The sequence below is a fragment of the Carettochelys insculpta genome, chromosome 24 (genome assembly GCF_033958435.1).
Source record: "Carettochelys insculpta isolate YL-2023 chromosome 24, ASM3395843v1, whole genome shotgun sequence".
Taxonomy (NCBI): domain Eukaryota; kingdom Metazoa; phylum Chordata; order Testudines; family Carettochelyidae; genus Carettochelys; species Carettochelys insculpta.
In genome coordinates, this window is record NC_134160.1 from 11,848,939 (window position 1) to 11,864,023 (window position 15,085).

Sequence of the window (15,085 nt, forward strand, 5' to 3'; positions counted from 1 at the left end):
ATCACTCTGTTGAAATCAAGGGCACGAATCTGTCTTATACCAGCTCAGGATCTGGCCCATAAGGTCAGATTCCAGAGATGTTTTTACCATTCACCACCAGACCAAGAATGCGAAGCGTTCGGTGTTCTATTCGCAGCTCCACCATAGATTTACTACGTGCTGTTGGACAAGACACTTACTCTTGCTGTACCTCAGAACCCTGTTATTAAATTTAATCTCACCTTTCAGTGCTCTGAAGTTCAAGGGTAAAAAAATATGCAGAGCCAGATTACACCTGATGGAGTCCTCTCCGGCAGTGCAAAGTGGATGTTAAGCACCACTGACTCAGAGTGGTAGAGCTGCTACACCCGCTTTGCACTACACAAATGACCAGCGGTGCTGCCGGCCACTGTAGGCCTGGGGGCAAGGTGAAAGGGGACCTGCCTCCCTGCCCCAGAAGGGGTGGAGCCCAGGGCAGCAGGGGCAGGGCTTAGGGCAGCCAGCTCTGTGCCCTCCCCATGCTCTATCAGAGCTGCAGAGCAGCAGCATAGAACTCCGTGGGGCTTCAAAGGGTCACGGAGCAGTTGCAGCGGCTGGATCGCCAGGCCCCTTGGAAATGTTGGGCCCCGGGGCAACTATACCCATTCCCCCCCTTATTGGCAGCCCTGCAAATGACTTCACAGGGTGCAGCAGGGCAAGGCACAATCAGGCCGCAGGTAAGTAAGTTTCTAGTTTTGAAATCTGGAGTGTTTTGGCTCCTTTTAAAGCCAATTCTATTCCAAAGGCTGTTGGCACTGCCCATAGAGATTATTCCTGGTTCTACACAGATACGAAGAGCCCATGGAGCATGCGTTTAGTCATTTAACTCTTAAACTCAATGGCAACTTTCCCATGGACTCTATGAGAAGAGGAGCAGGCCCTTAATCTGTATTAGTTCTATTTGGGCTTGTTTAGTTTAGAAAAGAAGCGACTGAGAGGGAACGTGATAACGGTTTTCAAGTACCTAAAAGAGGGTTACAAAGAGGGGGGAGAAAACTTGTTCTCCTTGGCCTCTGATGATAGGACAAGGAGCAAGGGGCTTAAACTGCAGCAAGGGAGGTTTAGGTTGGATATTAGGAAAAACTTCCTAACTGTCAGGGTGGTTAAATACTGGAATAAGTTACCTAGAGAGGTTGTGGGATCTCCATCACTGGAGATATTTAAGAGCAGGTTAGACAGACACCTCTCAGAGATGGTCTAGTCTAGGGGTGTCATTGGGGGCCACAGGTCAATTTCTTTCATATTCCGGGGGCCCAACACAAAATAGCCCCAAACCACCACCCCCAGCTTAACCCCTCTCCAGCTTAACCCACCCCTAGGCTTAATACCCCCTCCACAACCGCCAAGCTGCCCCCAGGTTTAATACCCCCACCCCCTGCAGCCCTAAGCTGCCTCCAAGCTTAACCCTCCCGACGGCCCCAAACTGCCCCCCACCCCCAGCATTAAAACCCTCTCAGCTCCAGACTCTCCCACTACCTACCTCACACAGGAGCTCTGTGGGCTCCCAGGTGGCCTCCACTGCCCCCCAACAATCTCCCTCCCAGCTGCAGCAATGAAGGGACCGGTGCTGCAGGCTCCAAGAACTGCCAGAGGCAGTGGTAGGATTTCAGCACGGTGGCTGCCAGGGAGCAGGGTCAGCGCCAAAGCCTGAGCAGCCGCGGGGAGCTGCCAGCATGGGGAGTGGGGCCACAGCTCAGCCCATCCTGCAGGCGCTGCAAGGGGGGCAGCGAGGCACCACTCTGGTTTCCTGGAGCCTGAGTGCCCCGGGGCAGCTGGCATGGGGCCTCACCCAGCTCCACGGGCCAGATGTTGGCCTGTGGCCCATGTGTTGGACACCCCTGGTCTAGACAGTGCTTGGTCCTGCCATGAGGGCAGGGACTGGACTCGATGGCCTCTCAAGGTCCCTCTCAGTTCTAGTGTTCTAGAAGTCCATGATTCTATTGCAAAGCATCCACAACATATGCTACCTTATAGCTGTGTCTACACGTGCACGCTACTTCGAAGTAGCGGCACTAACTTCGAAATAGCGCCCGTCGCGGCTAAACGCGTCGGGCGCTATTTCGAAGTTAACTTCGACGTTAGGCGGCGAGACGTCGAAGTCGCTAACCTCATGAGGGGATCGGAACAGCGCTCTACTTCGACGTTCAACGTCGAAGTAGGGACCGTGTAGACGATCCGCATCCCGCAACGTCGAAATTGCCGGGTCCTCCATGGCGGCCATCAGCTGGGGGGTTGTGAGACGCTCTCTCCAGCCCCTCAGCTCACCCGTGGCCGCGTGGAGCGGCCCCTTAAAGATCCCCTCCCGCTCCCTGCCTCTGCAGGAAGCTGAGGGAACGTGCAGGCTGCAGCCTGCACACGCGGCCAGCCTGCACCACCCTCAGCCCCACAGACCTGTGATGGCCACCCGGCAGCCCCCCCCAGCGCCCCCAGGGGACCCCCCCCAAGGGGAGCCAGGGCAGCCAGCCCAGCCAGAGGGGCAGCCAGGCTGGGAAGCGGCAGCGGGGCCCCTCCTGGACGGAGGCCGAGCTTCGGGACCTGCTGGGGCTCTGGAGTGAGGAGGAGGTGCTCCAGGTAATGGGGAGCAAGAGGCGGAACACGGATGCGTTCGCTCGGCTGGCCGACGGCCTGGCTGCCCGGGGTCACCCTGCCCGCACTCCTGACCACGTCAGGAGTAAGGTGAAGGAGCTGCGGCAGGGTTACTCCCGGGCCCGGGATGCGGCCAGCTGATCTGGGGCCACCCCCGTCACTTGCCCCTTTTACAGGGAGCTCAGGGACATCCTGGGCTCCCGGCACACCTTCTCCCCTCCGGCCACCCTTGACACCTCGGCCGACGAGCCCCAGCAGGCCCTGCAGCCGGAGTCCGCCCCGGACGCAAGCCCCGCACCCCAGGGGCCCCCCCTGGAGGCCACCCCCGGGACATCGCGGCAGGAGGAGGAGGAGGAGGAGGAGGGGGGCTCCTTCTCCGCAGAATCCAGCCTGCAGATCCTCCTCCTGCCATCCCGGAGCAGCAGCAGGGCCTCCGCCCTCCGGGGATCTCCAGACCGTGGGAGCGGACCCACAGGTAGGTACCCCTCTCTGGTGGACACCCCTGGGCTTGAGGGGCGGGGGTAAGAAATATGTGTCCAGGGTCCCCCACATGCTCACATGGCCATGGCCCCAAGGACACCAGGGCCATGGCCCTCACAGCACTGCAGCCATCAGCCCCGCCCCCCCCACCCCGCATGACAGTGCCATGCCCCATCCCCGGGCCAGGGGGGAGCGGAACCTCAAGGGGCCCCCGGGAGGAGGGGGTGGGACACCCCACAGCAGCAGCATGTGATGGAGTGGGGGGAGTGCCAAAGGGAGACTCAGGCTACATATGAGCCACAAGAGCCGAATAGCTCCCAGGGGCAAAGGAGGATCCTGGCGCTACAGCTGGCAGGTGACACCTCTGCCCTGAACAAACAGGAGGGAGGAGCCGAGCTGGCTTGGAATTGGGGGCCGAGGGCGGGGCCCACAGGTAGAGGCTAGGGGAAGGGAGAGCTGGTAGGCAGCCAGCCTGAGGAGGGGGAAAGCTGCATCCCAGAGGGGCCCCCCTTGGGGTCTTCTCCCCACGACGGGTTGGAAGGACTGTCTCTTCTGACAGCTGGTGCTGTCACTCCTGGGAGAAACTGGGCATCTGTGCCCTAAGAAACCTCTCCTGCTCTCAGACCCTGCGGGGTGAAGTGAGAGTCGCTCCCACCAGGGGACAGGGTGCAGGGCAGGGGGACCCCTGAACCCCATCCATCACAGCAGCATCTCCCGGGGACGGGGATGGGGAACCTGCAGCACAGGGCTGGGGGGACAAAGGCCACGGCTCGGGGCCCACACTAACGCCTGTCTCCATTCTTCCTTCCCCCCCTCCTCTCCTGTGTCCTGCACCTGCACCATCAGAAGGACCGGAAGAGAGCGCCGGCGAGGCGTCAGTCGTCCCAGAGAGCCCTCCGGGACCATCGCTCCAGGGCAGCCCCTCGGCTGAGGACCGACCGGCCCCACGGCGGGCTAGACGGCGGACCCCGCGCCTGCAACTGCCGACGGCGACGGACCCCCAGCTGCTGGCCATCCTCCGTCGGCAGCTGGAGGTCGCGGAGCAGCACCTCCAGCTGCAGGAGCGGGCGCTGGCCTGGCGCCAGGAGGCATGGGGGGCCTATATGCAGACATTTAACTGCCTGGTGGACTACCTGGCCCCCCATGCCACGCCGGCCGCAACATCGCCCGCCCTGCCTGCTCCTGCAGCCCCACCACCAGCTGCTCCGCCCGTCGCCGGCCCGTCCGCTGTCGCCCCGCCACCCACCCGCGAGGGCCGGAGCGCCGAGGGACCCCTGGAGCCACCTGACACTCGCCGGCCCCCATACCTTCCAGTCCAGCCCGCTCCCACCCAGCCACGGACCAGGCTGCAAGCGCGGCGGGGCTCCCGGCCGCCAACGCCCGGTGCCGGGCTATAGGGGCGAGGGGCCCGGGACGTGCCCCCCCCCCTTGTATATAGTTGGACACTGTTTTTTTGGTCCCCCCGTTTGCCCCGTCTCCCCCATGTAAATAGTTCTCCCCTTTATCCTCCCTGGTTTTCCTTTTATTACTTATGGCACACAGTTGTTTCTTTGGATTGTTTTATTTTTGTACATATTGCTTTTCTTGAACGTTTGTACCTCGTTGTTTTCTGTTTGTGGTTCGCATATATTTATTTACATCAAAAACAAAAAATTTCTGAAAGAAAAAAATAAGTTTCGGCAAGGAAAAAAAAAATTTACGTTCAGCCACAAGTGCGTGCTGCCAGTTGTCCAGGACAAGTGGGGGGGGGCGGTGGGGTGCTCCATGGTGTGGGCGTTGGGGCAGGAGTGTGGGGGAGGAAGGGGCGGGCAGTAGGGGGCCTGGGCAGAGTTCACCCCGCAGCCTGTTCGTCCAAGTGGGCCCGCAGGGCCTCCCAGACCCGGATCCCCTCAGGGTCCACCTGCCGACTGGGGGCAGCAGGTGGCTGGACGTGTGCCCTGCCGGCCTCCGCAGCCCAGCCCTGGATAAAGGTCTCCCCCTTGGTCTCGACCAAATTGTGCAGGGCACAGCAGGCACCCACAATCTGGGGGATGTTGTTGGGGCCCGCATCCAGGCGGGTCAGGAGACATCTCCAGCGTCCCTTCAAGCGGCCAAATGAGCGCTCCACCACCTGGCGCGCACGGTTCAGGTGCTCGTTGAAGCGCTCCTGGCTAGCGGAGAGATGGCCCGTGTAGGGGTGCATGAGCCACGGCCGGAGGGGGTAGGCCGCATCTGCGATGATGCAGAGGGGCATGGTGGTGTCCCCCAGAGGGCTTTCCCACTGGGGGATGTAGGTCCCCGCCTCCAGCCGGCAGCACAGGCCCGAGTTCCGGAAAACCCAGGCGTCGTGGGTGCTGCCAGGCCAGCCCACATAAATGTCCTGGAAATGTCCCCGGCTGTCCACCAAGGCCTGCAGGACGACAGAATGGTAGCCCTTTCAATTGAGGTATCGTCCTCCACTGTGCTGCAGGGCGTGGATGGGGATGTGAGTCCCATCCAGAGCCCCGAAGCAGTTGGGGAAGCCCAGGGTGGCAAAGGTGGCATCTGGGTCCCCCAGCCTCACAAGCCTGTGCAGGAGCATGGCGTTGATGGCACGCACAACCTGCAGAGAAAGCACATGGAACGGCACCAATGAGGGGTGAGCAGGGTGTGCGTGGCCCTGCCCTGCCCTGCTCTGGCCCCCCTGCCCTGGCCCCCCTGCCCTGGCCCCCCTGCCCTGCCCTGCCCTGCCCTGCTCTGGCCCCCCTGCCCTGGCCCCCCTGCCCTGGCCTCCCCCCGTGGGTTCGCTTACCTCCATGAAGACAGCCCCGACGGTGGCCTTGCCAACACCAAACTGCTGGCCCACGGATCAGTAGCTGTCCGGAGTGGCCAGCTTCCAGACAGCGATGCCGACCCATTTGTGCACTGTGAGGGCACGCCGCATGGCAGTGTCCTGGTGCCTGAGTGCGGGGGTGAGCCACTGGCACAGCTCCAGGAATGTCTGCCGGCTCATCCTGAAGTTCCTGAGCCAGTGGTCGTCGTCCCACTCCCCAAGCACCAGCCGCTCCCACCAGTCGGTGCTGGTGGGGTAGCTCCACAGCCGCCGGCGTGTGAGGCGGGGGGTGGAGCGGGGTGCTGCAGGGGTAGGGGTTGAGCCCTGCTGCCCTGGGGGCATCTCCTCCCCTGGGGCAAGGAGGTGCTCAGCTGCCTCCCACATGGCATGGGTCAGGGCAAGCCCTGCTCCTGCCAGGAGGGCTGCGTGGACCTCTAGCTGCTGCTGCTGCTGCTGCTGCTGCTGGGGGTCCATGACTGCGGCGCCCGGGGTCTGTGTGCATATGGCTCCTCAGACCGCGTGCTGTGCAGGCTCAGTGTGTCTGGGAGGGACCCTTTAAGGGAGCGGCTCGCTGTTGCCCCGGAAGCGCTAGTCCGCCCTGTGACCCTGTGTGCAGCTGTGCCTGGCATCCCTATTTCGATGTGTGCTACTTTGGCGTGTAGACATTCCCTCGCTGCGCCTATTTCGATGTTGGGCTGCACAACGTCGAAGTTGAACATCGACGTTGCCGGCCCTGAAGGACGTGTAGACGCTATTCATCGAAATAGCCTATTTCGATGTCGCCACATCGAAATAGGCTACTTCGATGTAGGCTTCACGTGTAGACATAGCCTATATGATCAATAGTAACAGAGAGAAAGCCGGGCTAGTCTATATACTATCAAAACAAAAAAGCAGTCCAGTAGCACTTAAAGACTAACAAAATCATTTATTAGGTGATGAGCTTTCGCAGGACAGACCCACTTCTTCAGATCAGATCAGACCCACATCTTCAGTTGATCTGTCCCACAAAAACTCATCACCTAATAAATTAATAAAGTGCTACTGGACTTCTTTTTTGTTTTCATTATCTGATCAAGTAATGATCTGGCATATACTTTGTGCATATATAGTTTCTTTCTCGTAGCTAACGACGCAAACCCCCTTTGAAGTAGGTAAGGGTTAATAGACCCAAACAGGGAAACTGAGTGACAGAACTGCAAACTAAATTGTCCAAGGTCAGTCAATAACCAAGAACTAAACCCAGGAGTCCTCATTCCCAATTAATTCCTTTGAGCGCTAAACACCCTGGCTACATCTACCCTAGGGGAAAATTTTGAAATGGCCGTGCTAATGGCCAAATTGGAGAATACTAATGAGGTGCTGAAATGAATATTCAGCGCCTCATTAGCATGCTGCCAGCCATAGCACTTCGAAAGTGCCGCATTTCTCTCACATGCGGCTCGTCTACACGGGGTCCTTTTCGAAAGGACCCTGCAAACGTTGAAGTCCCTTCATTCCTATCAGCTTTCAAAAAGGACCCTGTGTAGACGAGCCATGTGCAAGCGAAACATGGCACTTTTGAAGTGCTGCGGCAGTCAGCATGCTAATGAGGCGCTGAATATTCATTTCAGCGCCTCATTAGTATTCTCCGATTTGGCCATTAGCATGGCCATTTCAAAGTTTTCCCCTAATGTAGACGTAGCCCATGTGCCCTGCTTTGAGTACTTTGATTGATAGATGTAATCCAGTCTACTAGAGGGTGATGAGTATCTTTGGCCTCTCACAATGGTCAAGCTGTGGAAGTATGGGATGCCTAGGAGCTGGGCAAAGCCTGGTGTGGCAGCTAGAATAAGAAGTGCAATTCAAGGAACAACATTGTAGCCTTTGGAGAGAGGCAAGGAAGAGATGCAATGGAGCCCTGATAATGGGAATCAGGGATAGACCACCAGTGTAACAGGAATGGCTCGAGAACTACTGTCCCTAAACAGCCACACTCAGCACTCACCTTCCAGTACAACCAGAATCCATAGTACCAGTTGAGCAGCACCTCACAGGTCAAAACAGTCAGGACAATATTATCTATGGCAGAGAACAGCCCATAGTATTTCTACAATAGAAAATAAAAGAAGAAACAAACTTGACCAGGTCACTGGGGGAGTCTGCTGGTGTCTTGTTCACATCAGGTCGCTGTTCCGCTGCAATCAAACCAAAGTCAGTCCTAGCTCGAGGGGAGAGGGCAGCTTCCGTTCAGCCAAGCACTTAGGGATGTGCTTGAATTCAATGGGATTTACACACATATGCAGCAGTCAACTGAAGGAAAATATAGTTAAAAGGACAGTGCAAGAAAATCTTAGAATCCTAGGGCTGGAAGGGACCTCAGGAGGTCATCTACTCCAGCCCCCTGCCCAAAGCAGGGTCAACCCCAGTTAAGTCATCCCAGCCAGGACATTGTTAATCCGGGAATCTACAAGCGAGGAAAAATCTCGGGCGACATAAAAGTCAACAGATTTTTTTTAAAAAGAAAATGTCGCAGAAAAAGAAAGCGGGTCAAACCAACTTTTTTATCCCCTGTGACAAACTTTTGTTTGTGGCAGAAATTGAAATGCTGAAATATTTTGACTGAAAATGAAAATATTTTGTTTGAAAATATTGCTGTCTTGCCTCCTGGGAGTTCTAGTTTCAGTGTCTCATGGTCCTAGATGTCTTCAATGGGCCAGGTTCCCCAGTCAGACTACGTCTCCCATGATGCACTTCAATCTCCTTTCTTGGAGAGAGAAAGCAGTGCATCATGGAAATGATGGCTGTGATACATAATGAAAGCTGTAAGCCCGCTGGAGATCTTGGCCTACAGAGGAGTGTGGCAACACGAGGCAACTGAATACTTCAGGAGCTGACTGAGGAGATATCTGAGCCATTAATGATTATCTCTGATCAGTCATGGAAGACAGGTGAGATTGCAGAGGACTGGAAAAGGCAAATATACAGCCCATCTATAAAACGTGGAACCTATAAAAAGGACAACCCAGGGTATTTACAGACCAGTCAACTGAACTTCAGTACCCAGAAAGACAATGGAACAAATAATTAAGTGATCAATTTCCAGATATTTAGAAGATAATAAAGTAACAAATAACCATCAGTATGAAACAAGTAATGTCAGTCCAACCTCATATCATTCTTTAACAGAGGACAAGCATTATGGACAGGAGAGAAGAAGTAGATGTGCTGTATCTTGACCTTAGTCTTTTGATACGATCTTGAATGCCCTTCTCGGAAACAAACTAGGAAAATTTAGCCTAAATAGAGCTACTATAAGGTGGGTGCAGAACTGGTTGGAAAACTATTCCCAAACAGTAGTTACGAGTGTTTCACAGTCAAGCTGGAAGGCCATATGAAGTGGGGTCCTGCAGGGATCACTTCTGAATCTGGGTTTTTTCCAAATTTTCATCAGTGATTTAGATAATGGCATACAGTGCACTTAAGAACAAAGGAACAGACATACTCGGTCAGACCAAAGTCCATCCAGCCCAGTATCCTGTCTGCGGACAGTGGCTAATGCCAGGTGCCCAAGAGGGAGTGACCAAACAGGTAACGATCAAACTATCTCTCTCCTGCCATCCATCTCCAGCTTCTGCCAAACAGAGGTCAGGGACACCATTCCTTATCCAGCCTGGCTAATAGCCATTAATGGACCTAACCTCCATGAATTTATCCAGCTCTTTTTAAAACCCTGTTATAGTGCTCGCCTTCACAGCCTCCTCTGGCGAGGAGTTCCAAGGGTTGACTACGTGCTGTGTGAAGAAACACTTCCTTTTATATGTTTAGTTGCTGTGATGGACTATTAGCCACTGACTTTATCTTACTGAGCCTGAAGCTGAGAGCCTGACTTTGCACCCAACCATCCCAGAATTAAGGGCCCTTTGATCTACCTTTGTCCTATCACCCCTTTCTGACCTGCTGGAACCAAGGCTTGGCCCCTGCATTTTTGCCATCTTTAATTAGCATAGCCCTACAGTCGTTAACAAGGCACAAACTATAACCAGCATGGGGAGAGGAACAGGATAACAGGGAAAGGGAAGAGGATGAGTGGAAATGAAAACAGCTCTAGGGGGCAGCAGTTCTCACAATATGTATGTACAGCAGCTAGCACAGCAGGGCCCTGAACTCGGTTCTGCAGGGACAGAATCTGAGTTGATACCGTCCCTTTGCTTAGAGTTTGCTGTGTGTGTGACAGATTCAGAGACTGCAAACATACCTCTTCGATTGTTGCCTCTGTCCGGCTAGCGATGATGAGTGCATTGCCAATGATGAGCGCGGCCAGCGTGATTTTAAAGGCAGGATGATGGAGAAAGCTGCCCACACAGACTTTTGAGACAAACTCCTCTATGTCCCAGTTATCCTGGGGGAAAAGCAGAGAGCTACGTCACGGCCAGAGTGGAAGTGGGCCCAGCAGACATCTCCAGGAAGAAATTCCAGCCCAAGTTCTGGGTTTCTCTTCTTTCCTACTGTGTTACAGGCACGGAGTGAAAAGGTGTGAGTTCAGCTGGGCAGAGGATGGAAATTTCATTTCATGAAGGGTTTCTAATCACAACGGAACCTGAACATTTCGGTTTTCTTCCCAAAAGGGGAACATTCCCATTAAAAAAGCTTACTTTGGGTCAATCAAAACATCATAAAATATGTTAGCCTAAAAAATGCCACAGGGTTTCTTCTTGTCCTCGAAGATACAGACTAACACAGCTACCTCTCTGATGCAAAACATCGTTGCGACCCGGTCATTTCAATTTCAAGCTTTAAAAAGCTTTGTCTTGCAGAACTCTACTTGTCAGGCAACAAGACATGAATGGACAATTCCTAGTGGTTAGAGCAGTGGAAGCCAGGCCTAGTGGTCGGTGCAATGGCAGTCAGTCTGGGCACTGGTGCCAGAGGTCAGACCCAGAATCAGAAGTGAAGAGCAGGGTCAGAACATGGCAAGCGTAAGGCTAGGAGATGGATTGGCACAGGGTCTGGGAGCAAGGCGTGACCTGGCCCCAGAGCAGGCTGAGACCTGCGGAGTCCATCACCACGATCAGGCAGAGGACAGTTCCGTGCCACACACAGATGTGACGCTGACTGAGCAGCTCTTTCACTTGTGAGGTTTATGTACCTGCCTGGAGAGTCACCTGACCGGCTCCTGGCCTGCAGAGTGGCTGGAGCTGTGCCCAGCAGTGACTTGTCCCCACATGTGGCTCACTCAGGCACTAGTTCAAGGATGACTCCCCAGCTCACCATGTTCAGAGGAGGTCAGAACCTCCCCCTGCTCCTCCCTCCTTGTTCTGTGCCCCAGCCAAACTGCCCAGCATGGACATACCTGCAGGTGCCGATGGAATATGGTTCACTTCAAATTTCTCCCAGCAGCTCAAGTTGTGGGTCCCTTGCTAACACGATATGAGTCCCTGCTGCCCCCTAGTGGTTGCACCGCCTGCAGGGTTGTGAGGCAGCTACTGGGTTGGCTCAGGCGCAAAGGGCCCAGAGCCGGAGGCTCTGGTGTCATAACATTGGTTACTGAGCACTTAAAAAGACATTGTCATAACAAATGGTGGGTAAACAATGAAAAGTATATAATTACAAATAAATAGCTACTGCTCTTTAGGAGGGCCGGCCTTGTCTTCATCTTGCCCTCCTCCGGTATGTGTTGCTGCCTGTAGGCTGTATTTTACTGCCCTATTGTAGTCCCTGTGTGTGTGTGTGCCTCAGTTTCCCCAGGCACTGCACCACATATCTAAATAGGGGTCGGAATATGGGGTATGACTCACTCACTGAGGCTGTCCCAGCAGCCTCCCATGGAGACAATAGCTGATGATGGCCCATGCCCTTCCTAGCCTGAGCAGGGAGGCGTGACACCTATTGTCCAGGGAAGAGAACAAAGAGAGAGGAGGGGCTGGCTGGAGGGGGCAAAGGAGGCTACTGGGTATGTGGGTGGGTCTGGACTGGCTTGGGGTACAGGGAGGGTCCTTGCCCTGAGCCCCCTCTTTCCAAGGTGGGTGGTGTTGACTGCCTTTGGTTCCTGGGCTAAATTTGTTTACACTGTGCTGTTGCCCACAAATAAAGCTTTCTGTTCTCCCTGCTGGCTGAGGAGCACATCTGACTGTGGGTGGGGGTGCGGGGCCCTGTGATGGCCCGCATACCGTGACAGGGTGAGTGGGGCTGGAGGGGGAGAGGGGACCTAGCTGGGTGTGAAATCACAGATCCCCAAATGGGCCTGTGAGCAGGATAGCTGGCTCGGTCCTGCACAGGCTCCGTTGCACTCCAAAAGGCCCACATAAGTGTGTGGGCTCCAGGCCGACAGGAGGTTAATCTGGCCGTGACTCTGCCCCAAGGGCTCCAGGGGCTTCTCCTCCCCAGGAGCACATGGGCAATTTAGGGCTAAACCCTGCTACTCCCAACTGTTGCCCCACAGTGAGGCACTGGACAGGGTCTCCTGCCCTGCAGCAGTGGCCCTCAGCAGAGAGGCTGCAGCTTCTGGGGGCGGGACCCTGGAGATGAAGGCTGCAGCCAGAAAGCTTGTGGGGGGTCCTCCCTGGGTGGGGGAGTTGTCTGCCCAGCCATGGGGCACCAGGAATGCAGCTGGGCAGAGAAGAGGGCTGGCTGTGGGGGAGCTACCCCAAGCAATGGAGCACAAGGGGGATGCTGCCCCAGGAAGGAAAGTGGGAGGCCTTTTTCCCAGCTGCCCGACACTGAAGGATGCCCCAGCTGTTCCACGCTGCAGGGTGCTGGGAACTGGCTGCCTCCCTGATGCAGGGAGCTCCCTGGCTGCCCTGTGCATCCTGCAGGGGAGCTCCCAAGCACCAGGGTGTTTGCCCTGTGGGAGCTACCACCCTACTCCCCGGCTGCCACATGCCGCGGGGAGCCAGGAACAGACCTGTAGCCCAATCTGGGGCACCACGTCCAATTAAAATCTTAAAAAGGACTGTGGGGGATACACGCTACCTCCCGCCCCAACACACCCTGCCTACCCTATTCCACAGCCCCTGCTGGCTCCCTCCTGCTGCCGCCCGCACACCTGGCCGGTCAGTGTGCTCTCTGGCAGCACCTGGTACCTGCAGCTGCAGCTGTGCCGGCCTTGGGGAAAGGTAGATCAGCAGGAGGTGTGAATGCAGGACAACTTGCCCTTCCTGACACCTGAAATACGGGACTGTTGTGGCCAAAACGGGACGGATGGTCACCCCCTGCTGACAGCAGCTCATGCTAGGGCCTCCCGTCACAGCAGGAAAGCAAACGCCTCGTTCCCCAAAGAGCTCAGTACATTGGGTGCTTGAACACCTGGCTCCAGGTAGGCCCCTTTGGCAGTAACAAAGTGCTCCCCTAAAGAGAAAAGGGTCAGGAGAGAGGCCTGGATGAACCCACCTATGGAGTCTCCTGCCATTAACAGGCTCCCTGGTGCTCTTGTGAACAACAGACAAGTTCAATTTGCCATCAACACCAAGCACTGAATGGGCAGCAGTCTGGCACAGAGCTTACAGCCAGGCCTGGGACTCCTGGCTTCCCTGCAATTGATTTGATACATGACCTTGGCCAAGTCACTTTCCCTCCTATGGATCTCAGGTTCCCCTTCTGTACCCTGGGGGTGTTCTTGCTCTGTCAGGGATTGGAGGCCTGCAGGCAAAAGGAGCTAGTGGCACAGATGGTTAGTTACCACCATAAGCTGTCAGAGCCACACAGGGTGGAGAGCTGCGATACCAGGATGCCTCCCCGTCCTGCAGTGCTTAGGATCCAGCCTCCAAAGAACCACCTGGTAGATGGAGTCAGGATCCTGCTGGGGAAGGAAGCAGCCCGTACCCGGATGCAGATGATGTCTCTGCAGTCGATCTTCAGCTCTGCTTTTTTGGCTTCCTTCTCCTCAGGCATGGTGTGGCACCTCCACTGGCAGGAGACACATGGTCCACATTCACTCTTCCCTCACATCCCCATGCAGAAGTTGCTTTCCCCCAGCCCATCCTAGCTCGCCCTCCCCCCCAGGGTTACACACCCACCCTGTCATGTTCTTGCCATGCATTGGGGGGCAACAAGGAAGGGTCCACCTGGGGCTTCCAGCTGTGCACATCTGTAATGTGCAGAAAGAAGGCTCATCTGGAGGCACAGGGCCTCTGTAGTCCCAGGCACAAGAGGGATGGACACAGTGCTGCTCCCTAAGGGGACAGGCTGTAAATGCCTCTGTCGTCCAGGCTGAGAGCACCAAACCCCTTCTCTCACCAGGTGGGATCACAAATAAGCAGGCATCTTGGCTCCAGCAAAATGCCTCAGCGTTGCCCCTCCTTGTCTGAGGTCAGCTGGCTGCATTATGACATCACAGGTCTAACCCACTATCACCAGTCTGCTCTAGCTGCAATCCGCAGTCCCTCCCATGAGAGTCAGGGGAGACACATACATCTCACAGAGCTGGAAGGGACCTCAGGAGGTCAACAAGTCCAGTCCCCTGTGCTCTTGACAGGACCAAGCACCATCCCTTTCCCCTCCCCCATTTGCCCCAAATGGTCCCCTGAAGGGCTGAACTCAAAACCTGTGGTTGAAGGAGCCAATGCTCAAACCACAGAGCTATAAACCAGCCAGGGGGAAGGGGTCAAAGGCTGGAGCTGGCAGCTGGAGATGGACAGAGGAGAGACAGCAAGAAGAACAGAAAAAAGAGCAAGAGTCGTGGAGTCAGAATCCAGGCGCAGGTCGGGAGAAGATAGAGCTATAGTGGTGTAAACACATTTATGCTCATGTGACTGTGTCCACACTGTACCACTGTCACAGGGGTACAACTTGTGTGGGTTGGCCTGACCATAGAATCATAGAATACTAAGACTGGAAGGGACCTTGAGAGGTCATCGTGTCCAGCCGCCTGCCCTCATGGCAGGACCAAGTACTGGCTAGACCACCCCGATAGACATTTATCTAACTTGCTCTTAAATATCTCCAGAGATGGAGATTCCACAACCTCCCTTGGCAATTTAGTCCAGCGTTTGACCACCCTGACAGTTAAGGACTTTTTCCTAATGTCCAACCTAAACCTCCCTTGCTGCAGTTTAAGCCCATTGCCTCTTGTTCTATCCTCAGAGGCCAAGAAGAACAAGTTTTCTCCCTCCTCCTTATGACACCCTTTTCGATACCCGAAAACCTCTATCATCTCCCCCCTCAATCTTCTCTTTTCCAAACTAAACAAGCCCAATTCTTTCAGCCTTTCTTCATAAGTCATGTTCTCTAGAG

The 15,085-nt window shown here is 55.4% G+C and overlaps 1 protein-coding gene across 1 annotated transcript in view; it reads right to left on the reverse strand.

The window, feature by feature from the left end:
* Window positions 1–15,085, reverse strand: part of CATSPER4 (cation channel sperm associated 4) — a 39,411-nt gene that overhangs the window by 12,675 nt on the left and 11,651 nt on the right. Inside the window, exons 2-3 of the mRNA XM_074976438.1 lie at window positions 10,113–10,256; window positions 7,863–7,964 (exon numbers count right to left, since the gene is read on the reverse strand). Of these exons, the coding sequence (XP_074832539.1) occupies window positions 7,863–7,964; window positions 10,113–10,256 (246 nt within the window). The remainder of the gene's footprint in view (window positions 1–7,862; window positions 7,965–10,112; window positions 10,257–15,085) is intronic.